We start from the raw sequence: 24,025 nt of genomic DNA on the forward strand, positions 1-24,025 counted from the left end.
GTTAGTTTTGGTTCTATTATCAATATAACACTTTCAGAAATGTTCAATAACAAGGTCATATTAAATATTAATAAGATCAATATTGCCATCATCCATGTCATCAAGTTACCTGGCTGTACTACCTTGGTTTCAATCTCTGCCACATCCTGCATTAGGGTTCTACCACCTAGTGGCAGTTTGAAGTTAGAGCAGTTGTGAAGAGGCTGATGATGGAGGCCCTAGAACAGATTTACACTGTGTGGAGTTCATTGGATACTCATCTGCATAAATTATAAACTTTTTGAAAATGTAAAACTTAGCAACTTTCATTATGATTAAAACCATGATCACACAACAACCTTTCTACTCTAAAACATGCTCTGGAAATCTCTCAATATCATAAAGCATTTGAAAAAGCCAAAACACGACAAGCAAATGTACAAATATTTGTTTTTTCCACTTTTTTTTATTTATTTATTTCCATGTTACTATTTAAAAAAAAATAATAAAATACTGGGAAGGAAACGTGGGCGCGGGCAGCCGAGGTGTTCCGGCGTCGCCGCCGCCCAGCGACGCCCCTCAAACTCAACCCCACTGGCCTTGCAAGGGAGCCTCTAATCAGGCTACCGTTAAAACACGAGGCCGGGGAGGGGGCTGCGGGCCAAACGGCCTCACCACCCACCCCAGCCTCCAACATGGCAAGATCATCTGATTTTTAAGTACATTTGTTTTCTTCCAAAAGTGAATACAAACATCTCAATGAGATAAATCGACTGATTGATCAACTCTGTAGTCACACGCGAGGGTCTCGTCTGACCACAGGAATTGGCCAACGTAAGTTCACTCTCTCTCTTTTTTTGTCTTGAACGGGCTAAGGAGGAATGCATCGAGTCGGAGGGAAGAGCAAATATTGTACCTGCCGTTCTCAGTAGGCAGACGAGAGGGGAGGGAAACAAACCTAGCCTGGACCCATTTAGAACCCCGCCCTGTCACGCGGAACACAGGCCTGCATAGTTCCAGCTTCTAGAACCCAGGTGACTTTCATAGAAGTGGTCCCATCGTGGAAGAGGTCATGTATTGTAGAATCCCGGACCAGAGAGGAAGACAGGGGGAGGGGACAGACACAGACCTCTACCAGGTCAGTCCCCACATCTGGTCAGAGAAATATGGAGGTGCTGGATAAACGAGACAAAGTACTGAGAAAATGTCTTTAGAGGGACAAAATTAGTCTTGGGTAAAAACCCACATGGCTAAACAGAAAATGTGACCACTAAACCTAGTAAAGAAATTGGGGCCAAATAAGAGATTATAAAAAATTTGATTCTTCACTGAAAAAGACAACCCAATGTTGTTGTTAAACTAGGTAGGCATCCTTTTGGACGCTCTTGTACTTGCATTCTGTAAAGTCACCAGCCCAAAAACAGATGATTATGCTTTAAGCTATCAAAATGTGTTCTTAACAAAACAGTACTTCAATTTTAGAAAATGTAATTTTTCCCTTCCTTGAATTCCTATCCAGGTTAAAATATAGGAAAATCATAAAAATAAATTTGAAAAAAGTTAGAAAAAGTTAGCAAATGAGGTACTTTTTAGGTGAGATGGTAGGAAGAGGAGTGTGCCTTGAAAATCTGGATTATGAGAAGGAGAAAAGAGATCGTAATGGTCTAGGACGGGGTGTTTAAATAGGGAAAAATTATATTTGCTTATTCTTAGAATTGCCCCCTCCAATCTTGGTGAAAACTCTGGACATTTGATGATTGTAGTGGAGGGTCATACTAGGGGGACAGGGGATGGGACGGGACATTGATCTAACGATGGACAGGGGGAGGAACAGGAACATTTACCATTTTAGCCAAGAGCCCCCGCCCCCCCCCCCACCCACCCTGCAGCAGAAACCTCCCTCCTCCCCTCCCCCCCTGCAGCAGAACCCCCCCCCCCTCGAACCCCCCAGGTGTGATCTTGAAGCTCATGATGATAAAGCAGACGAGTCCTTCTGTGTTTGCTGTGCTGGTTGCCGTGGCACCAGCTTCTGACTCTCCACGTCTCGAAAGTGTTTCTCCACCTGCGAGACAAGAACATCACGTCACCGAGGATCCAAACCTTGCAATTCGCACAGTGCACTTTCCAGAGAAAATAGCTTTTATATATATATATATATATATATATATAATATACATACACACAGTATATTTAGACATTTTCATGCTTTATTGGACAGTTTTAAGTGAAGTGTGACAGGAAAAGTAGGGAGAGAGAGAGGGGAAGACGTGGAGCGAAAGGCCAAGGCCGTATTTGAACCCTGGCCACTGTGGTAAGCCCTCAGCCTTATCTGGTGAGCTACCCCTAGGATCTCCTTTTTCGACATGAACTAAGTCACTAAGCCTTCTCTCAGCAGTGTGGGGGTGAACGGGGTGGGGGGGGGTCATGTACTCACTATTTTGCGTACGTGACTTAACGCGCTGCCCTCCTTGCCCTTGCAGTTGTCCGCCTGGTACGGAGGGGTGATGACCACGTCGTCCATCACCAAGATGCTCTTCTCCTGCCATTTGCAGTCTTTGATGCTGCGAGCGCACACACACACACACACACACACGTCAAGGTCAAAGAAGGACACGGCGCTCACAAACACCAAGCCGGACGACGTCGGTTCGAAGCCGCGCGTCTCCGTAAAAAAGGCGTGGTTCGTGTTGACGTCGTTGGCGGAGAGGGCCGAGCCTTACGTTTTGTGTATGGTCTGGAACAGCTGCTGGCCCTCCGCGGACACGCCGGCACTGATGGCGTACGCCTGGGAGAGCTTGTCCTCCTTTTCCGAGCGCGCTCTGTTGGCAAGCTGAGACGCCGTGACGGGAGAGAGGAGGGAGAGAGACAGTGACGTGAGGAGGAGGACGGCGCAATGACGTCTTGCTAAAGCTCGAGAAAAGAAAAAGGCCTGCTGAGGGCGGCAGGCTCGAGTTCATATTCTTCGGTTTCAGACCGAAACAAAATCGTTCGAAGGCCGTTTTTGGTTGACACCGTTAATATAAAACAGGTTATTAATTTAGGCTCCTTCTCCTCCCTTGCCCATGGGGGAAAAGCTGTGGGCATTCCATCATCTGCTTCAGGTTACACACATGGTACAAAAGGAATGAGCCCCCCTACATGATACTAACCGCATAGAACCAGAAGGAAGGCTGAAACTGCTGTGTGTGTGTGTGTGTGTGTGTGTGTCACAGACGGCCGTCTTACCTTGCCGACGTTGAGGGAAGCTAGTGGAGGAGGGGTCTCCGCGCGGTCGTCGATGATGTCGACCTCAGAAACATAAGCTAGGTTGACCAGGACCACGTCACTCAGGTTCGCTTTGCCACTGGAGGGGGCGCATTCTGCAGGGGGGGAGGGGGTCAAGGAGAATACAGCAACACACACACGGTGTGCATAGCTGGTTGGGCCTTACTACACCATGCCAAGAGAACAAAGATTTCATTATGCTATCGACGCTAGGCTGCCAAGCTGGTCTTGGGCTGTCAGAAGAGGAGGGCTCTTGGCTCTGTCTCGTGTTCTAGAAGGCCTGAAGGAAGGGAGGGGAAGGGGGGGGTCTAGAATGCTGGAGATCTCCTGGTGAGGGACCCACTTTCCCGTCCCTCTGGCTCCGCCTCTCCAACCCAAGGGCAGCCCATCAGACGCTCCCAGGACACCCTGGGAACGTGCTTGGCAGTCACCATGGAGATGGGTCCATGGGGAGAAGAACAACAGTCCTGTCCCAGTGGGGTGAGGGGTGGGACAGGCACAAGTAGTGACAGAAAGGGGGAAGCAGCAATCCAGCGACAGGGGGAGAAAGGAACAAGGGAGCAATTATTCCGGCTATGCGTGCGCCCAAGGTGTTTTGTATACACAAACCAGTTGGGACCGAGCCATCCGGAAGGAGCCTCCAACCGTCTACAGGGGAGAATGTGTTCGACAGAACACACAAGATAATGCAGGCTTAGTCAACTTGTCAACCACAGGATGTCAGACAAGGGCATTGGGTTCATGACATGCATTCCAGGGGTACAGCCTTGCTCTACAGCCAAGCTCATCCGCCGAGGACAAAGCCTGTGAAGGAAGTGGGTCCGCTTTAGATAGACAACCCCAAACACTGAAGGATCACGACTGGGTACTAGCCTAGTTCCACCGCCACAGGACAAGATCCGCAGCAATCCAAAACATCACGGCCCTTCGAAACGAGGCCTATTTGAGAGACGAACAATGCTTTGAACAAAGCGAAGGCCAACGCAACGACCCAAGGTTTTAAAGGCGAACCGTCGGACTAAGTGAGCCTGTCAATTGCAGATGTTATGTATTCATCCAGAGGGCCACGATTAAACTTGCTCCGATAGACGCTCAGAAGAACACACCACACAGTAGACACAGCAGGGTTCATCTAGCGATCCAGCATACTGCAGAGACTTCAGCCTGTAGAGGAGAGCCCAGTTTCAAGCCAGGCGACCTACAAGCCAGGCGATGGACTGTGTGACATTACAGCGACCTCTCCGTCTTTCACATCACATGACTCAACAGGAAACAGGAACCAATAGATGGGTTTTCTGACGTCTTAGGAACGAACTAAGTTCTAACTGAACGAGGTCACAACATATTCAAGATGAAACAAACACACAGTTAGGCTGATGACTGTAACCAGCGCTTAAATATGAACTGTGATGTGGTTGGTTTGGTCCAGCAACAGCTGCTGTTCTGAATGTAACACGGTATATACTTGTATAATAGTTAACGCTAGAGGTTTGTTCCTTGACCATTACTTACTACAAGTTAAATCCCACCAAGGTCTCCCTGTGGGCAGAAGGCCGTGTGGAAATACAGCCATCAAGTAGAAAGACCTGAAGCCAGTTAGGAATGTGACTGGTAATACCTACCTAACTTCTCCGTTTTATAGGAACCTGCCTGACATTCAGAGAAGATGCCTCAACATCCAAGAAACGAAACAAGAAGTGCAAGGGATTTTGGGATAACAGCTGACTAACATGAACAGCCCTGACCTGTCTAGCTAGTTAGCTAACTATGTTAGCTGAATCTCGGAGCCTCTGGCCTACCCGTATCCAAGTAGAGAAAGGGGTCACATTTCCGTTTGCCAGTCATCAGGCTACAGTTTGCAGCAGCTTTCAATGTCACATTTATAGACAATGCAATGTGGCCTCGCAATAGCCATCTATCATTACAATGTAGCTACATCGGTCCAACGTGAGGAAATTTGAGTTAGCAAAAGCTAAGCTAGCTAGTTAGCTAGGTGTTTAAACGGCATCCAAGCTATCGCAATACCTAGATTAATTGTTTATGCTGGTTGACCTAGATAGCTAGGTTCTTAAGTTTAGAAATAAAGTATGTTTACAGTAGCTAATGAGGAAGTCAAAAGGAATCCCCATGTTTGCTTGCTGCAAGCTAATTTGCCGGGCATAACGCCCCTTAAAGCTGCCAGATAGTGATCCATAGAGGAGTGTTAGCTCGCTGGCCAGCTAACTTTAGCTACTGCTAGCTTCAACAGAACAGCTCCTGACATGCCGTCCACTTATTATAATAGCTTTACATTGGGCTGGCTAGCATCATGGTATAGCAAGCCAGTTAATCCAGCCATACAGCATTATAGTCAACTTGCCAGCCAATCCGTAAAATAACTAGGCTAGCCCTTGACAAGCCAAGTCAGTTGAAAAATATTTGTAAGCAAGGTTCAGCCGAAGTATTTATTACTTAAACAAGTTAGGACATATATCAACACATTTTACGAACCAATCATTAACAAGCTAACTAGCAAGTGTGCTCAAGATAGCTGGCTAGCTAGCTAACAACACTTGTGTGGATCTCAATTTGGCAGGAGTGACCAGTTACCCCAAGGCCCCTTGCCGCCTTGGAGACCACCGACTTGCTGCCAACGCAAAATGGGAAAAGGATACTCAAAGTCAACATCTTGGACTGGTAGTCAAATGCAACGACCTCTCCTTGAAGTTGCTGTCCCAAGCAGGTGAGGCAGGAGACTTGACTCCCGACACTAAAATACTCCCCCGGTCCTGGAGCCGCCATCTTCTCCGCCAGGAAACCCGGAGCGCTCGGTTCACGTACAAATCACGCTGAGGCGTCACTGCCAACAACGTATGATATTGATGGGTGTGTCACACGAAAGAACGGGAACAATCCTGGAAATGTGCCAAATAACAAAATACAGTAACATTCATTTGAGATAAAATAATATGATTAGGAAGGCTGGGACGAGTGCAGGTGTTGGCATGTACACTTAAAGAAATTCATGTGGCTTTGTGATTTGAGGTCATAATAAGGTTATGTCCTCTTAACCTTGCTTATCCAACGGAGGACAGTAGACATTTAGTAGACGCTCTTATCCAGAGCGACTAGTTAGACTAGTTATCCTTGGGTAAATTTGTGAAAACATGCCTTTATTGGGCGATTCATGCGTTTTAAACAATTTATGAGTTTTGAATCTGCTAGTTCAACAACCGTTAGGACTACTGACTGTAGTTACTGCAGCCACCTTTGGGCCAGTTCACTCATTTACGCAAAATGCGTTTTCAACAGTTGAACAAACATCATGTTTTGTGTGATGTTATGTAACACATATTTTAAAATAAGTGGCCTACTTACAAAACGTCAAACGCACCAAATGTTTGTTTGTTCGGCTTAAAGTGATTATGATGACCATAATTACACAGGGAGAACGTTTGACCTCTGAACTCTTCTGCTATGTTTTCACCATCTGACTTGGTGGGACTTCCGTCATCCTAAATTTGGGTTTGAGCTCCACCAAAGCCACTTCCACAACTCCAACATCTGTTCATGGAGAGGGGCATATCTGTATTTATATCTTCTAAAGCCGTTCTTTAGTTTTATGCACGCAGCTTCCAAGCAACACTGGGAAAGATTCACACCGTCGCTCTGTAGCGCCTCTTTGTACTGGAGCAGTGAATCGCTTTATTGAGTTTCAGACAATTTAAACAACAGGCCCACTTTAAAAAAAAACTACAAAAAAAACAAGAGAAAGAAAAAATAGGTGCATGTCACAACATTACAATGAGATAAAAAAGGGATATATATATATTTTTAAATGTACACAAAACCTGAAATAAAACAGTAATTATTAGACTGAAGATTCCCTTTTAAGATCCTTACTGCACTCGCACTGTTACCCACTGAGTGGAATTGTGCACAATGCAATTCATGAAAAGAATTAAAGAAAAGAGATAATTCAAAGGGACAGCGATTATCATCAATAATAGTCACAGTAATAGATTGCTCAAATAGCGTGTATTGCACATGTGTACACATATATGCATTTATATACACGTGAGTAGCAATTAGTATAAACATTTGTATTGTCGCAAGAGGAAAGCATTTGAAAGAAGAACACATGAAATTAAGGAATGTGCTTTGATCAATTCATAATGTCTGCATTTAATTATGACCAGAAGAGAGAGAAAGCATATATTCAAAATATAAGGTAAAAGACGGTCACATATATTCAAACATCCAGCCACAGAAAGTGAAGATTAAAACACCAGTTCAGTGGAGGAGACACAATGTTAAGAGACATACTTCTCTTTCCAACGTCAAAAAAATATACAATTACTCTTTGAACCTCGACGATCATAGGTCACTACATATACACAACGTATGAAATATCAATAAATATACATTATTTACTGAATAGCAAAATAGTGTGTGGCAGCAACAATAAAGCTATATCTTCAATGGTGAATAAGTCAATATCCTTTAGACACACACACACGCACACACACACGCACACACACACACGCACACCTGGATGTATTCCAGTATCTGTTGAATACAATAACAAAAAGAATTCTGCAAGGCCCTATTAGAATGGTTGCCACTCGTAGCAGTTGCATCACAGGCGACTGATCCCAAAACATTCCTTTACTAAAAGTAGTCGCCATCTTTTCGTCTTTTTTTTGTTGTTGCCACCCAACATCACCCCAAGAAACCGATGTGACCCCTAGTGACCCTCGCACCATTCTATAACCTGCGAGGCGGACTGTAGATCGGAGCCTGGTCAATCAATCAATCAATCAAAAAATAGCAGAATTCTGCCAAACCCACGGCACCAGACACAGGACAGTCACTAACCATTAGAGCCCATACCATGCCATTCATACACAGTGGAGAGACACGACTATGAGCAGGAACCACACGGTGAGTGACAGAACGAAACAAGGTCACAAAAGTCCCTGTAGTGAATGCTCCACTCAGAGACACAAACCCACACACGAGCGAAGGAGAACCCTCTCTGTGTACAGTATAGAACATGCCAGAACAGTGTCCCCCCCCCCCCAACTCCACGAGACAACAATGCATTTGGCTCAGATCATTTAAGTAAAAACAAAAAACGTGTTTAAAGTTCTGTGAAACAGCCAAATACAATGTCTGTTCTGTGGTGGTTACATCACCAGGCTCTGTGCTTCTGACTGGGGAAAGACTGCCCCACTGGAAACCAACACAAACCAACACAAACAAACGGCCACACAACTGTTGGTACATCAGAGGATCGTATGAAGGGGGTTCGAGTAAGATAAAGTGTTTTTTTTCGTAAGGAGAATTACAGGGACGCGGAGCAATGTATCCTTCTCAAACGCACCTTTGCCTTTACAAGTATGTAGTGAAAGTGCAATTTACAGTCTTGTGACGTTGGGGATCGTAAGGGCCTGGAGAAGGAGGACAGATAGCCAGCTAGGAGACGGGACAGTGACAGTATTGTTACTGTCGATGCTTGTCAGACACAAACCCAGTAGTAAGATGCTGAGACTCAGTCAGTCTACGTCTGTATGGCTTGAGATTGAACAGAGGCAAACATGCCAGGCAGACTTTTATGATGCACCACGAACTGGTGTTCCATACAGTAAATGAAACGTAATTAGTGTCCTTCACAAGGTTACCTTATACGATCTGTGAGTAATCCCCCCGTGCTTCTCAGGGATGTCAAAGGCAACGGCCTCAGCGAGACCACGTCACAAACATTTCGTCAGTGTCCTCAATGCTGACCAATCAGGGCAAGTCGGCGGCGGGTCAGTTTAGCGACCTCACACCGAGCGTGTTGACTGAAGACGCGGCGTCCAGCCGTGGCTTGTTGGGATATTGCAGTGTCTAAGGTGGGTGCTCTTTTCTGGCTGTGTCATATTCCGTACGTCCCCCGCCCCTTTAACCTCCCCAATCGCCGAGCAAGTCTTGACTGACAGTTACGAGAAAAAAACCCAACATCAAGTCCCCCCGCTCACCGGAAACAAACAAACCATCACCTGTTGGGGCGGGCGAGAAACGAGACGTATCAAGATGTCAAGTGGAGAACAGGACCACGATGTGCTTAGTTAGGCGCCTTTTACTTGAAACCTCAGTTTTTCTTCTCTCAAATATAATATTCAAATCCAATTTGATTGGATTAACACTGTAATATTTATGTATCATATATATATATATTATTCTGTTTTTGTATGTTTTTTTTATTAAAAAAAAGGAAGAAAAAAGCTAATTTTAAAAAGTGACCTTTGACCTTTTTCAGTCTGTCCTCCAGCAACCAATGGAGAACGGCAGAGTAGAAGGATGTGTGGCTGAACAGGAAACAGTATTTACAGATGACAGCGTGTGACATAGCAATAAAAGTAGTTGGTCTTCGTAGCGTTTCCCCCCAAAATTCGGGTCTCAATCCCGCAAACGGCTGCAATGTGCCTGGGATGAATGAGGAACACGGGCCCCAAGGACTCCAGAGGGGTGAGTTCCAGACCTCTGCACGTGTGACCACGCGTTCAGACAGGAAGGAAGCAGAACATGACGAGAGAGAGAGACACACACAGTAGGAGGTGTAGAAGCATGTGCTTCTGCTGTAGATGGCTAAAACAGTGCGCGCTCTGGAGAAAATTAAGGCATTTTCAAATAAACAAACGTAAGGATAACAAGTGTGTAGGTTTGTCTGTTCGTCTGCGTCCTCGCAGGTGGTCGTGAATTCATTTGGGGGTTTTCGTATATAGAAAAGGCACCGAGATCTTCGAAATAAAAACGTCTCCCTCCTGAGAGAGAGAGAGAGAGAGAGAGAGAGAGAGAGAGAGAGAGAGAGGGAGGGAGGGAGAGAGACCACACGTCCCGCAGGAATACACAGTTCCAGCCCCCGGTCGACACAGTTCTTCCTCGTCCAGTCCACGGGGGCTATCGCACCAGGCCTGCGACCGCGTTTGACAGACCCCCAGGCCGCCCCTGTCCCAGAGGAGGAGAGGAGCCCTCTGGGTCGCCCGTGTACACAGAGGAGGAGAGGAGCCCTCTGGGTCGCCCGTGTACACAGAGGAGGAGAGGAGCCCTCTGGGTCGCCCGTGTACACAGAGGAGGAGAGGAGCCCTCTGGGTCGCCCCTGTCCCGTGTACACAGAGGAGAGGAGCCCTCTGGGTCGCCCCTGTCCCGTGTACACAGAGGAGGAGAGGAGCCCTCTGGGTCGCCCCTGTCCCGTGTACACAGAGGAGGAGAGGAGCCCTCTGGGTCGCCCGTGTACACAGAGGAGAGGAGCCCTCTGGGCCGCCCCTGTCCCGTGTACACAGAGGAGAGGAGCGAGAGAGAGACACAGCTTGAGTACCGGTGGAGAGATTTTCTCTCGTCAACTCCGTCAGTCCCCGCGGTAGAATTCCCCAGCCCCACCTCCAAAATCAACCACTGCAATCTCCTGCCCACAGCCAAAGGAATATACAGTATAAATATACATATATATATATATTTGCATATATATATACCCATATATATATATGCAAAATATGTGTATATAGCACACACATAAAGCCACATATATACGTTAAACATATATCATACACATATATGTTTGTGTGCTTCCTTTTACATGTTATTTGAACAGACACGTAGAAATACCGAAATGCAAGACACAGCAAAGGGACAATAGGGGCGCTTCGGGTGACAGAGCGCCGATCTGCAGATATAAATAGGGAGTCAGGTGGCTGAGCGGTGAGGGAATCGGGCTAGTAATCCGAAGGTTGCTAGTTCGATTCCCGGTCATGCCAACTGACGCCGTGTCCTTGGGCAAGACACTTCACCCTACTTGCCTCGGGGGAATGTCCCTGTACTGACTGTAAGTCGCTCTGGATAAGAGCGTCTGCTAAATGACTAAATGTAAATATAAACCCCGCCCGTTCCCCTGCAGGGGACGGCCCGTCCGACACAGTGTGCGAGGCGGGGAAGTGCATGAGGGAGCTCTTGTGTTTGTTTTCGAAATCCTTTTTGCTGCTTGATGGCTTTTTTGGAGTTTGCGTCCTGAAAAGTACAAAGTGTCACGGGAGATGTAGAAATCCGCTCCGCCCGCTCAGTTTCCGAAGAATAAAAAAAAAAAAGAAGATGAAGGAGAAGAAGAAAAGACTGGCTCGTCCGAAACAGGTCTCGCCTCTCGACGGCGTGTCCCCCTTCGGCCGATCGCAAACGTCCGCCCGCGTTGGACCCCGGAGGACTGGGTGTCCTCTGTCCTCTGTCCCTCCACACGCGCGCGTGCCTGGCACACTCACCACCCACAGGCCGACGTTCATGCAGCCCGGATAGACGGAGGGAAATGAAGGGTGGAGAGGAGGAAGGCTGGAAGGGGGAGAGGTGACTGTAGGAGACTTGGTGCCGGAGGTGGAGGAGAGACCAAAATTTCTCCCGGCTGCTGTCGCTTGCGTCCTACAACACGGGCTCCTCCTCCATCGGCTCCTCTGTGGACCTGGGGTAAACAGGAAATGACATCGTTACCCGCTGTGACATCGTTACCCTCTGTGACATCACGTCCCGACGGCCCTGAGTGCGAAACCGCGTTTGTTTCGGACGGATTGGAAGTATATCCTGGCCTGGCCCCTCCCTACCTGCTGGTCTCCGTGGTAACGTTGTCGGCGGCTGGCTGTTCCGTATCCACGGTGAGGGAGGCCATGGCGGTGACGGTGTCAGCCTCGTCCTTCTCCCTCCGCTGGGCGTCCAGTAGGGACTGGCCCACGGTGGGGGCCAATCTCTGGACACAGCCCCAGTGTTTACCTGGACCAGAGAGGAGGAGGACATAAACACCCATGCTGCCTCTCCTGGAGTACAGCGTGTGTGTGTGTGTGTGAGAGACTCACTCTGGATCTCTATAACCCTCTCCAGAGAGGCGGAGGCTTTGGGACAGGGCTTCTGTTGCAGAACAGCCGGAGGCACTGGGTCCAGCTGAAGGAAGCAGAGGAGGAGGGGAGAGAGGTGTGTTATGACCCAGGAGTGGGGTGTGTTATGACCCAGGAGAGGGGTGTGTTTTGACCCTAGAGTGGGGTGTGTTTTGACCCTAGAGTGGGGTGTGTTATGACCCAGGAGTGGGGTGTGTTATGACCCAGGAGTGGGGTGTGTTATGACCCTAGAGTGGGGTGTGTTATGACCCTAGAGTGGGGTGTGTTATGACCCTAGAGAGGGATGTGTTTTGACCCTAGAGAGGGGTGTGTAGGACGGTTACATGGTAATATAAATGTATTTATAAAAATAAATTTAAATTGTATTTAAATACAATTTTATATACACACCCCACGTGTACCTACAGAGAACTTATTTAAATATAAAATAATAATAATATAAAATAAATAAATAAAATTCATTTATTTTTATAAAATAAATGAATTATATAAAATATATATAATATAAAATAAAATAAAAAAATATATAAAAGTTATATAAAATAACTAAATTCAATGGTATAATATTTAATAAAAAAATAACTAAAAATAATATGAATTAATAAAGATAGTGTGGTGTGATGAGACCCTTCCCAGCATGCAGCAGTGACTGTGAGAGCATCGCCGGCGCCCGGCCAGGCGGGGGCGCCGCGCCCGTACCTCGTCACCCAGCAGCGCGGCCACGCACGACTCGGACGCGTCGCAGATGGCGGTGAGGTCGTGACCCCCCTCCAGGGCCAGCACCACGCGCCCGCCCGCCAGCTTCATCAGCTGCTTGGTCAGGTGACCGAAACCTGGTGTGGGGGCGGCAGAGCAGGCGGTCAATACAGCCGTTCGATACGACCATCGATAGCAAGTCATGTGTGTTACAGTTAAACTCGGGATCTATGAAAACCAGCCCATGAACGTGTCAGCTTTGTGTCACCTTTGGGCCGACTATAAAAAAACAACCTTTACTTTTCAATGAATCCTTCCATTGACAGTTAGTGTAGTGCTACCATACTCCAGGGGGGGGCAGTAGCGTAACACAGATGGGGTATGGGTTAGACACACTGGCTCAAAGTAAAAAGGCGAGGAAGAAACCGCTCTATCAAATCAAACGAAGGGCAGAGCGGACTCCGCCGCTGTGAAAACAGGCCGTTTCTGTCCAGAGACAGACAGAAAGTTCCAGAAGGTCCCACTCACACTTGGCAGTGACGTTGTATCCCCCCAGCGGAGACTGGTGTCCCTCCACGGCATCGAACCCGGCGGACACTAGGACCACGTCGGGGGAGAACTCGTTGGCTATGGGCATCACCACCGTCCTGGGGTAAGGGAAGATTCTGGTTTGAAAAGATCTACAAATTGCAGAGTCTTAAAAGCCGCACAGGAGCGCAGGTTTGGTTTTCAAACGTGGATGGGACAGCTTTTTTGGGAACCGTGGAAGAGGCCGTTATATATGATTTTCTTCATTAAAAGTGGGGAAACAAATTGACTGGTTTTCATACATAATGCAACCTTTGCCCCTGGAGCAGGGTTAGCCTGTGTAGATGTTGAAGGCTTTGGGAGTTGAGTTGGAGTCTGTTTACCTGAATGCTAAGAGGTACTCTGCGGTTGGAGTCTGTTTACCTGAATGCTGTGAGGTACTCTGCGTCGCCCATGGGCGGGTCCACCCCTCCTGTCCAGGCGATGTTGACGTTAAAGCCCATGCCTGGACCAGACCCCACCTGGACACCAGATCACACAGGAACACACTTAACGTCACTGTGTCCAATCCCGACCGCTGTAAACTACTATTGTCCAAACCCGAACGGGGTTTGGACACTCAGTTTCCGGTCTTTTTGCCAGCATTTTCTTTTGCTATCGCCAGCAAAGTGTAAGTAGTATTATTTTAGGCATACCAAACAATCTACGTGTAAAATTTCATGAACATATATGGACGTTTACATGTCTAAATAATATAGGAAAGTTACTTTGGCCGAAAGACCACTCGGCGACACTCGGGCGACGCTCTTTACTCTGACAAGTGTGTCTGTGTTGTCATCGTACTGCTACTATGGGTTAGCATATGAGTGTATTTCAATGCTAGCTTAACACTACTTTGTCTTGCCAATGAAAATACACGATCATGTGTGACGTGATCTGTAGTCGAGGGGAGGAAGGGATGGGGGCTAGCAAACTTTGAGAAGAGTTCAACAAAACATCCAGCAGGTGGTGGTATACAGTCCAATTGAGATTTTATCGCATAGTTTGGAGATGTTGAAGCGTGATATCTTATTGTGGAGGACATAACTACGTCCCCGGATATGTTGACAGCATTGATGGTCAGTTTGGTGACCCTGGATCAAGTTAATATCCCCAGAAAAACAGCAGCAGCCAGTGTTTAGAAGTGCGGTCGGGTTTGGACAAGGGTAGCGCACGGCTAATTTACCGGCACCAGCGTCTTTTGACCGGCTCTAGTAAAGGCTAAGCTAACTCTAAATTTTTAAACAATATTTTGCTCGAAAGGTAAGAAGTTAAAGCTTAACGTGAAATCAGTAAATCAGCTGAAAATGTGATACGATTATTTTTAGTAATATTTGAAGTGGCATTTTATCAGAATGTTAGCTAAAAACCGGTCGGGATTGGACACAGTGACGCTACTCATCTCTGACTGCCCACACATGAGGATTCAGGCTCATGCTTTGGGTATGAACTTTGACAGAGAGAGAGACATACACACAGGAAGAAAGACAGACACACAGGAAGAGAGACAGGCAGACAGGAAGAGAGACAGGAAGAGAGACAAGCAGACAGACAGACAGACAGACAGGCAGACAGACAGGAAGAGAGACAAGCAGACAGACAGACAGACATGAAGAGAACCAGGCAGACAGACAGACAGGAAGAGAGACAGGCAGACAGACAGACAGGAAGAGAGACAGGCAGACAGACAGGAAGAGACAGGCAGACAGACAGACAGACAGGAAGAGACAGACAGGCAGACAGACAGGAAGAGAGACAGACAGACAGGCAGACAGACCTCCTCAGGTGCTCCACTGCCAGGGAAGAAGTTCCCGTCGTCATAGCGATGCAGGGATATGTAAAGCACGTTGGGGTCGTTATAGAAGGCCTGCTGTGTCCCGTTGCCATGGTGAATGTCCTGGAGGGGTGAAGACAGAGAGCATTCGATGAGAGTAGGATTCTAACGTTCTAAAATGCAGTAAGTCAAAGTGATCCAGTTCCTAGGACATAAGACTAGCTGTCTAAATGGAGGGAGGGAGGGATGGATGGAGGAGTGGAGGGATTCATTGATGGAGGGATAGTGTGATGGATGAAGAACGGGATGGATGGAGGGAGGGAGGCAGGATGGAGGGAGGATAGATGGTGGGGTGGAGGGATCTTCTGAACTAACTCAAAGTGATTGGGTTCCTGAGCCGTGAGACGGTTAGGTGTTAGCCCCATGTGGAGCCCTCCATACCCAGTCCACCATGAGGATCTAACCCCATGTGTGGAGCCCTCCTTACCCAGTCCACCATGAGGATCTAACCCCATGTGTGGAGCCCTCCATACCCAGTCCACCATGAGGATCTAACCCCATGTGTGGAGCCCTCCTTACCCAGTCCACCATGAGGATCTAACCCCATGTGTGGAGCCCTCCTTACCCAGTCCACCATGAGGATCTAACCCCATGTGTGGAGCCCTCCTTACCCAGTCCACCACGAGGATCAAACCCCATGTGGAGCCCTCCTTACCCAGTCCACCATGAGGATCTAACCCCATGTGGAGCCCTCCTTACCCAGTCCACCATGAGGATCTAACCCCATGTGGAGCCCTCCTTACCCAGTCCACCATGAGGATCTAACCCCATGTGGAGCCCTCCTTACCCAGTCCACCATGAGGATCTAACCCCATGTGTGGAGCCCTCCTTACCCAGTCCACCATGAGGATCTAACCCCATGTGTGGAGCCCTCCATACCCAGTCCACCATGAGGATCTAACCCCATGTGTGGAGCCCTCCTTACCCAGTCCACCATGAGGATCTAACCCCATGTGTGGAGCCCTCCTTACCCAGTCCACCATGAGGATCAAACCCCATGTGGAGCCCTCCTTACCCAGTCCACCATGAGGATCTAACCCCATGTGGAGCCCTCCTTACCCAGTCCACCATGAGGATCTAACCCCATGTGGAGCCCTCCTTACCCAGTCCACCATGAGGATCTAACCCCATGTGGAGCCCTCCTTACCCAGTCCACCATGAGGATCTAACCCCATGTGGAGCCCTCCTTACCCAGTCCACCATGAGGATCTAACCCCATGTGGAGCCCTCCTTACCCAGTCCACCATGAGGATCTAACCCCATGTGGAGCCCTCCTTACCCAGTCCACCATGAGGATCTAACCCCATGTGTGGAGCCCTCCTTACCCAGTCCACCATGAGGATCTAACCCCATGTGTGGAGCCCTCCATACCCAGTCCACCATGAGGATCTAACCCCATGTGTGGAGCCCTCCTTACCCAGTCCACCATGAGGATCTAACCCCATGTGTGGAGCCCTCCTTACCCAGTCCACCATGAGGATCTAACCCCATGTGTGGAGCCCTCCTTACCCAGTCCACCATGAGGATCTAACCCCATGTGTGGAGCCCTCCTTACCCAGTCCACCATGAGGATCTAACCCCATGTGTGGAGCCCTCCTTACCCAGTCCACCATGAGGATCTTCCCCACACCGAGCTTCTGCTGCAGCAGCTTGGCAGTGACGGCCACAGAGTTGAAAAAACAGAAGCCCCTGCACAAACACACACACCAGCCATCCTTCAGAGACTCCAATGAACACACATCAAACACATCACAGGCCTGCATCCCAGAACCCCCCTCTCTTCTCCTCCCTCCTTCTCTCCCTTCTCCCCTCTCCTCTCCCTCCTCTCCTCTCCTCCTCCCCTCTCTCTCCTCTCCTCTTCTCTCCTATCCTCCCTCCTCTCCTCTCCTCTCCCTCCTCTCCTCCCTCCTCCTCCCTTCTCTCTCCTCTCCTCCCTCCTCCTCCCCTATCTCTCATCCCCTCCCCTCTCTCTCCTCTCCTCCCTCCTCCCCTCTCTCTCCTCTCCTCCCTTCTCTCTCCTCCCCTCCCCTCCCCTCCCCTCCCCTCTGGTCCCCTCCCCTCCGCTCCGCTCCCCTCCCCTCCCCTCCCCTCTGGTCCCCTCCCCTCCGCTCCGCTCCGCTCCGCTCCCCTCCCCTCTCCTCCGCTCCCCTCCCCTCCCCCCCTCCCCTCTCTACTCACATGGCCGTGGACTCCTCAGCATGGTGGCCCGGTGGACGAACCACAGCGAAACCATTCTGGATCAGAGAGAAGAGAGAGAGAGGGAGTGAAGGGGAGAGGGACAGAAGAGAGAGAGGGAGTGAAAGAGAGAGGGACAGAAGAGAGAGAGGGAGTGAAGGGGAGAGGGACAGAAGAGAGAGAGGGAGTGAAAGAGAGAGGGACAGAAAAGAGAGAGGGAGTGAAAGAGAGAGGGACAGAAAAGAGAGAGGGAGTGAAGGGGAGAGGGACAGAAGAGAGAGAGGGAGTGAAAGAGAGAGGGACAGAAAAGAGAGAGGGAGTGAAGGGGAGAGGGACAGAAGAGAGAGAGGGAGTGAAAGAGAGAGGGACAGAAAAGAGAGAGGGAGTGAAAGAGAGAGGGACAGAAAAGAGAGAGGGAGTGAAGGGGAGAGGGACAGAAGAGAGAGAGGGAGTGAAAGAGAGAGGGACAGAAAAGAGAGAGGGAGTGAAGGGGAGAGGGACAGAAGAGAGAGAGAGGGAGTGAAGGGGAGAGGGACAGAAGAGAGAGAGGGAGTGAAAGAGAGAGGGACAGAAGAGAGAGAGAGGGAGTGAAGGGGAGAGGGACAGAAGAGAGAGAGGGAGTGAAAGAGAGAGGGACAGAAAAGAGAGAGAGGGAGTGAAGGGGAGAGGGACAGAATAGAGAGAGAGGGAGTGAAGGAGAGAGGGACAGAAGAGAGAGAGGGAGTGAAGGAGAGAGGGCCAGAAGAGAGAGAGAGGGAGTGAAGGGGAGAGGGACAAAAGAGAGAGAGAGGGAGTGAAGGAGAGAGGGACAGAAGAGAGAGAGGGGGAGTGAAGGAGAGAGAGCACAGTTAGAATAACAACATTGCGAACAGCCAGCGAATAAGAAAGGAGACACAACATGTGTGTTTCTTCTGCTAGTGAACCCAGAGGTGGGAGCAGGAGGAGGGAGTGTGGGTGGGTGTGCCAGGAGGAGGGAGTGTGGGTGGGTGTGCCAGGAGGAGGGAGTGTGGGTGGGTGTGCCAGGAGGAGGGAGTGTGGGTGGGTGTGCCAGGAGGAGGGAGTGTGGGTGGGTGTGCCAGGAGGAGGGAGTGTGGGTGGGTGTGCCAGGAGGAGGGAGTGTGGGTGGGTGTGCCAGGAGGAGGGAGTGTGGGTGGGTGTGCCAGGAGGAGGGAGTGTGGGTGGGTGTGCCAGGAGGAGGGAGTGTGGGTGGGTGTGCCAGGAGGAGGGAGTGTGGGTGGGTGTGCCAGGAGGAGGGAGTGTGGGTGGGTGTGCCAGGAGGAGGGAGTGTGGGTGGGTGTGCCAGGAGGAGGGAGTGTGGGTGGGTGTGCCAGGAGGAGGGAGTGTGGGTGTGCCAGGAGGAGGGAGTGTGGGTGGGTGTGCCAGGAGGAGGGAGTGTGGGTGTGCCAGGAGGAGGGAGTGTGGGTGGGTGTGCCAGGAGGAGGGAGTGTGGGTGGGTGTGCCAGGAGGAGGGAGTGTGGGTGGGTGTGCCAGGAGGAGGGAGTGTGGGTGGGTGTGCCAGGAGGAGGGAGTGTGGGTGGGTGTGCCAGGAGGAGGGAGTGTGGGAGGGGTGTGCCAGGAGGAGGGAGTGTGGGTGGGTGTGCCAGGAGGAGGGAGTGTGGGTGGGTGTGCCAGGAGGAGGGAGTGTGGGTGGGTGTGCCAGGAGGAGGGAGTGTGGGTGGGTGTGCCAGGAGGAGGGAGGGTGGGTGGGTGTGCCAGGAGGAGGGAGTGTGGGTGGGTGTGCAGGAGGAGGGAGTGTGGGTGGGTGTGCCAGGAGGAGGGAGTGTGGGTGGGTGTGCCAGGAGGAGGGAGTGTGGGTGGGTGTGCCAGGAGGAGGGAGTGTGGGTGGGTGTGCCAGGAGGAGGGAGTGTGGGTGGGTGTGCCAGGAGGAGGGAGTGTGGTGGGTGTGCCAGGAGGAGGGAGTGTGGGTGTGCCAGGAGGAGGGAGTGTGGGTGGGTGTGCCAGGAGGAGGGAGGGTGGGTGGGTGTGCCAGGAGGAGGGAGTGTGGGTGGGTGTGCCAGGAGGAGGGAGTGTGGGTGGGTGTGCCAGGAGGAGGGAGTGTGGGTGTGCCAGGAGGAGGGAGTGTGGGTGGGTGTGCCAGGAGGAGGGAGTGTGGGTGTGCCAGGAGGAGGAGTGTGGGGTGGGTGTGCCAGGAGGAGGGAGTGTGGGTGGGTGTGCCAGGAGGAGGGAGTGTGGGTGGGTGTGCCAGGAGGAGGGAGTGTGGGTGGGTGTGTGCCAGGAGGAGGGGAGTGTGGGTGTGCTAACCTTCAGTTCCCCTGCAGCCACTTTGAAGGCCAGCTCGATGACGCAGCCCACCGCCATCCTCACGGCCCCAGACGAGTGCATCTCGTTCCACACCGTGTCACTGTCCACCTGCAGGGAACCACAGCACAGCGGCTCAGCTCGGGTACCCAGCTCTGGGAGGGATGGAGGAGGGGTGGAGGGATGGAGCAAGGTGGGGTGGAGGGGAGAAGTGATGGAGGAAGGATAGAGGGGAAGGATGGAGGGAGGACAGATGGAGGGAGGACAGATGGAGGGATGACAGATGGATGGAGGGATGACGGATGGAGGGAGGGAAGACAGAGGGATGGAGGGATGACGGCTGGAGGGAGGGAGGACAGAGGGATGGTGGAGGGAGGGATGGAGGGAGGACAGAGGGATGGAGGGAGGGATGGAGGGAGGGATGGAGGGAGGACAGAGGGATGGAGGGAGGACAGAGGGATGGAGGGAGGGATGGAGGGAGGACAGAGGGATGGAGGGAGGGATGGAGGGAGGACAGAGGGATGGTGGCGTTACTCACCCCTATCCCTCCACAGGGCAGCACTGCGTACATCTTCTGACTGATTGGACCTGAGGGAACCAATCAGAAGAGGGCACGGGTCAGCTCATCCTGTCCGTTCCATACACCGTTCGACACACACACACACACACACACACTAGTGTCACAGTTCCAACCGTGTCAATGATGACACCAGCGCACACAAGCTGAAACCCACTTCTGTAGTTTGGATCACAAACATGTTTCCGTGAACACAACTGAATAAAGGTGTGCTTCTATACACCCATGTCACGGCCCAGTCGGGCCACGAGCCAGTCCGGCCCAGAGGCCCACGCGGCTTGATGTCCTCTCTGCAAGTCGTCTGTCCGCGGTGGTGTGATGCTCGGAGCTGTGTGGCCCGGGTGCTCTCCCAACATCTCCATTGATGTCTCCACTGGGCCCTGCAATACGCTCTGCACAGCACTCACCCCGACTGGGACGTGTGTGTGTGTGTGTGTGCGGAGTTGAACTAGTCTTCTCCCACCAGACCCAGTTGATGAATCACCCAGACGGAGAAGGACTCTTCACCCCCCTCCCCTCCCCCCCCCTTTCATCAGCACCACTATAAATACCCTCAACATCTGTAAGGGGACATGAGCTCTCAAACTACCTGTGTATGTGTGTGTGTGTGTGTGTGTGTGTGTGTGTGCGCTTGAATAGTAAAGCAGGATTCAACCCGGGCATGATCTTAAAACGAAAATAAAAACGAAAACAACCACTGGCCTCTCAACTCTCGACAATCTCCTCTGCACACACCCACCCACACACACTCACACACACATACACACACACACACACACACTCGCTCACACACAAGCCTCTGCACACACCCACACTCTCACACACATACCACACACACACACACACACACACTCACAAAGTGGGCTGCGTGTGTGAGTACCTAGCAGCTTCTTGCTGTCCAGCTTCTGCCTGTTCAGCGGGCTGGTCCCGTACAGCAGGGTGTGGTACTCCGAATGCACCGTCTGAATCTCATCCAGCGTCGCCTTCCTGCCCCGGATCCTCTGCAAACAGGAAATGACATCACACCACACAGTCAGCGGGACATCACCCCCCCCCCCCACAGAGCCCCGACCCTGGTTAGAGACTGGGCTGGCTGCAGTGTGCTCCTCCAGGCCAGCGGGTGGCGCTGTCTGAGGGGGAGCCTACCTCGCAGCGCCCCAGCAGGCCTGTCTCCTGCAGCCGGGACCACACGCTCTGGATGCGGCCGGCGTGCTCCGGGTGGATGTGGGTGTTGCCGCACATGCACTGGTGCTTCAGCATGAAGGTGTCGTACACCAGACCTGAGGGGGGGAGGAGAGGGGAGGAGGAGGTGAGAAGAGGAGGAGAGAGGAAGGGAGGAGAGGAGGAAAGAGGAGGGGAGGAGAGGAGGAGAGGAGAGGAGGAGAGAGAAGGGGAAGAGAGAGGAGGGGAGGAGAGAGAAGGGGAGAAGAGATGAGGGGAGGAGAGATGAGGTGAGGAGAGGAGGAGAGAGAAGGCGAGAAGAGATGAGGGGAGGAGAGAGGAGGTGAGGAGAGGAGAGAGAAGGCGGAGAAGAGATGAGGGGAGGAGAGAGGAGGTGAGAAGAGATGAGGGGAGGAGAGATGAGGTGAGGAGAGGAGGAGAGAGAAGGGGAGGAGAGAGAAGGGGAGGAGAGAGGAGGTGAGAAGAGGGGAGGGGAGGAGAGAGAAGGGGAGGAGAGAGGAGGTGAGAAGAGATGAGGGGAGGAGAGAGAAGGGGAGGAGAGAGGAGAAGAGGAGAAAGGAGGAGAGATGAGAGGAGGAGAGAGAAGGGGAGGAGAGAGGAGTGCGGAGAAAAGGGAGAAAGGAGGAGAGAGGAGGAGGGAAGAAAGGGAGAGGGCCAGGGACCGTGGAGAAAAAGAATGAGAAGGAACAATGGAGAACACATGAGTGTGTACAGTCGTGGCCATACGTTTTGGCAATGACAAATGTTGTGTTTTGCAAAGTTTGCTGGTTCAGTACTTGAGGAAAATGTTTTCACATGTTTCTATAGAGTACTGGAATACAATAAGGCACATTTCATATTTTTTAAAGCTTTTTTGGGGCGAAAACTTTCAATATATGCAAATAGTCCCCTCTTTTACAGCAGTCAATCTGCTCTTACAATCCAATCCGAATGAGTGATTTCACCTGGCTAGAACTAGTACACACTTTCTCCTGTGCTGATGATATGACTTACTGAAATGATGCTAGCAGTCATTTTATGTCAAGGCCCAGCAAGCTCCCAATACTTTCGTAATTTCGCTGTATGTGTGTGTAGGTGTGAGTTTGGGTGTGAGCGTGTGTGGGTGTACGTGCATGTGTGTGTGTGCATGTAGAGCTGAACAGGTGGCCTCCAGAGCAGGCCCTGGTTACAGCGTGCGGTTCAGACCCTCTCCAGGTGAGGCTAGCGTACCCGTGGTGAAGAGGTGCTTGATGGGCACCTCGCCCAGCGGCGCCCCCTTCAGGCCGGAGGTGGCAGGGGAGGACTGGGCCCTTCCCAGAGGTCTGTGGGGCATGCCCGAGATGGACAGGGAGGCCTGGAACACGTTGAGCTGCTGCAAGGGCTGCTGGTCCGAAAACTGAGGAGAGAAAGGGAGGAGGGGAGCGAAGGAGAGAGGAGAGAAAGGGAGGAGGGGAGCGAAGGAGAGAGGAGAGAAAGGGAGGAGGGGAGCGAAGGAGAGAGGAGAGAAAGGGAGGAGGAGAGCGAAGGAGAGAGGAGAGAAAGGGAGGAGGGGAGCGAAGGAGAGAGGAGAGAAAGGGAGGAGGGGAGCGAAGGAGAGAGGAGGAGAGAAAGGGAGGAGGAGAGCGAAGGAGAGAGGAGAGAAAGGGAGGAGGGGAGCGAAGGAGAGAGGAGGAGAGAAAGGGAGGAGGGGAGCGAAGGAGAGAGGAGGAGAGAAAGGGAGGAGGGGAGCGAAGGAGAGAGGAGAGAAAGGGAGGAGGGGAGCGAAGGATAGAGGAGAGAAAGGGAGGAGGGGAGCGAAGGAGAGAGGAGAGAAAGGGAGGAGGGAGCGAAGGAGAGAGGAGGAGAGAAAGGGAGGAGGGGAGCGAAGGAGAGAGGAGGAGAGAAAGGGAGGAGGGGAGCAAAGGAGAGAGGAGGAGAGAAAGGGAGGAGGGGAGGAGCGAAAGAGAAAGACGTTCTGTTAGCATTCGGTTGGTTTCCTTCAAAAAGTAACCAAAAACAATAAGTCTGAATTTTGAACACTGAGTCTACAGTCAGCGGGGATATGTGTGTGTGTGTGCGGTGCGTATAAGGACCCTGCCAGAGGCTTAAAAGCCTTGACATTTGCCATGTGTTTAGTAGTCCAGGAGCTGAGTGTGTAGGAGGGGGATCTCGCTCCACACACACAGCCTCCAGTCTGACAAACCAGACTGACAAACCAGACTGACAACACACAGGATACACTCCTCGTTCCCTCTCCTTTCCTATCCTCCTCTTCACTCCTCTCCTCCCCTCTACCCTCCTTCTCTTCTCCCCTCCCCTCCTCCTCTGTTCTCCACACCTTTTCTCTCCTCTCCTATTTTTCATCAAGAAGAATGGTGTGCCAGAGAAGCACTTTACGAACCAAGAGGTGGAGGTTGGGGGGAGGGGGGGGGCACAGGAGGGTTCGAGCTAAATTCAGCTTTGTATAGACTAAACACCGTCTCTCAGCAGAAACGGTAAGACAAAACACGACTCGAATACAGAGACACACACACACACACTAAGAGGCGAGCGCGGGTCACCCGACAAGCCTGAAAAAGGCATGGAGGACGACGGAGGAGCCTTGACGACAGCGTGTTGTCAAGAACGTTCCAGAGAGTA

At 51.1% G+C, this 24,025-nt stretch overlaps 2 protein-coding genes across 2 annotated transcripts in view; both read right to left on the reverse strand.

The window, feature by feature from the left end:
• Positions 1-1,892: 1,892 nt before the first annotated feature.
• Positions 1,893-6,089, reverse strand: LOC134036704 (protein LSM12 homolog A-like). Its single transcript, XM_062481756.1, has 5 exons — positions 5,898-6,089; positions 3,205-3,338; positions 2,700-2,809; positions 2,414-2,540; positions 1,893-2,041 (listed from the first exon to the last, which is right to left on the reverse strand). Exons 1-5 carry the CDS (start codon positions 6,022-6,024, stop codon positions 1,946-1,948), a joined length of 594 nt encoding a protein of 197 aa, XP_062337740.1. The 5' UTR covers positions 6,025-6,089; the 3' UTR covers positions 1,893-1,945.
• An 805-nt stretch (positions 6,090-6,894) lies between these two features.
• Positions 6,895-24,025, reverse strand: part of hdac5 (histone deacetylase 5) — a gene marked incomplete at its 5' end in the record, with an annotated part of 48,165 nt that continues 31,034 nt past the window's right edge. Inside the window, 14 exon segments of the mRNA XM_062483916.1 lie at positions 6,895-11,710; positions 11,850-12,015; positions 12,099-12,183; positions 12,837-12,970; positions 13,362-13,480; positions 13,785-13,882; positions 15,178-15,297; positions 16,836-16,923; positions 17,413-17,468; positions 19,672-19,779; positions 20,207-20,256; positions 21,126-21,246; positions 21,392-21,525; positions 22,637-22,802. Coding sequence (XP_062339900.1) covers positions 11,671-11,710; positions 11,850-12,015; positions 12,099-12,183; positions 12,837-12,970; positions 13,362-13,480; positions 13,785-13,882; positions 15,178-15,297; positions 16,836-16,923; positions 17,413-17,468; positions 19,672-19,779; positions 20,207-20,256; positions 21,126-21,246; positions 21,392-21,525; positions 22,637-22,802 — 1,485 coding nt within the window.

This window comes from Osmerus eperlanus, chromosome 2, assembly GCF_963692335.1.
Source record: "Osmerus eperlanus chromosome 2, fOsmEpe2.1, whole genome shotgun sequence".
In the NCBI taxonomy this organism is placed as follows: Eukaryota; Metazoa; Chordata; class Actinopteri; order Osmeriformes; family Osmeridae; genus Osmerus; species Osmerus eperlanus.

Bases quoted from the DNA above. Each gene is read 5' to 3' on its own strand.
- LOC134036704 (XM_062481756.1), bottom strand. From the start codon at position 6,024: ATGGCGGCTCCAGGACCGGGGGAGTATTTTAGTGTCGGGAGTCAAGTC. The intron at 2,810-3,204 runs GTAAGACGGCCG...ACGGCGTCTCAG, and splicing joins CTTCCCTCAACGTCGGCAAG to CTTGCCAACAGAGCGCGCTC. The intron at 2,541-2,699 runs GTAAGGCTCGGC...GTGCGCTCGCAG, and splicing joins TTCCAGACCATACACAAAAC to CATCAAAGACTGCAAATGGC.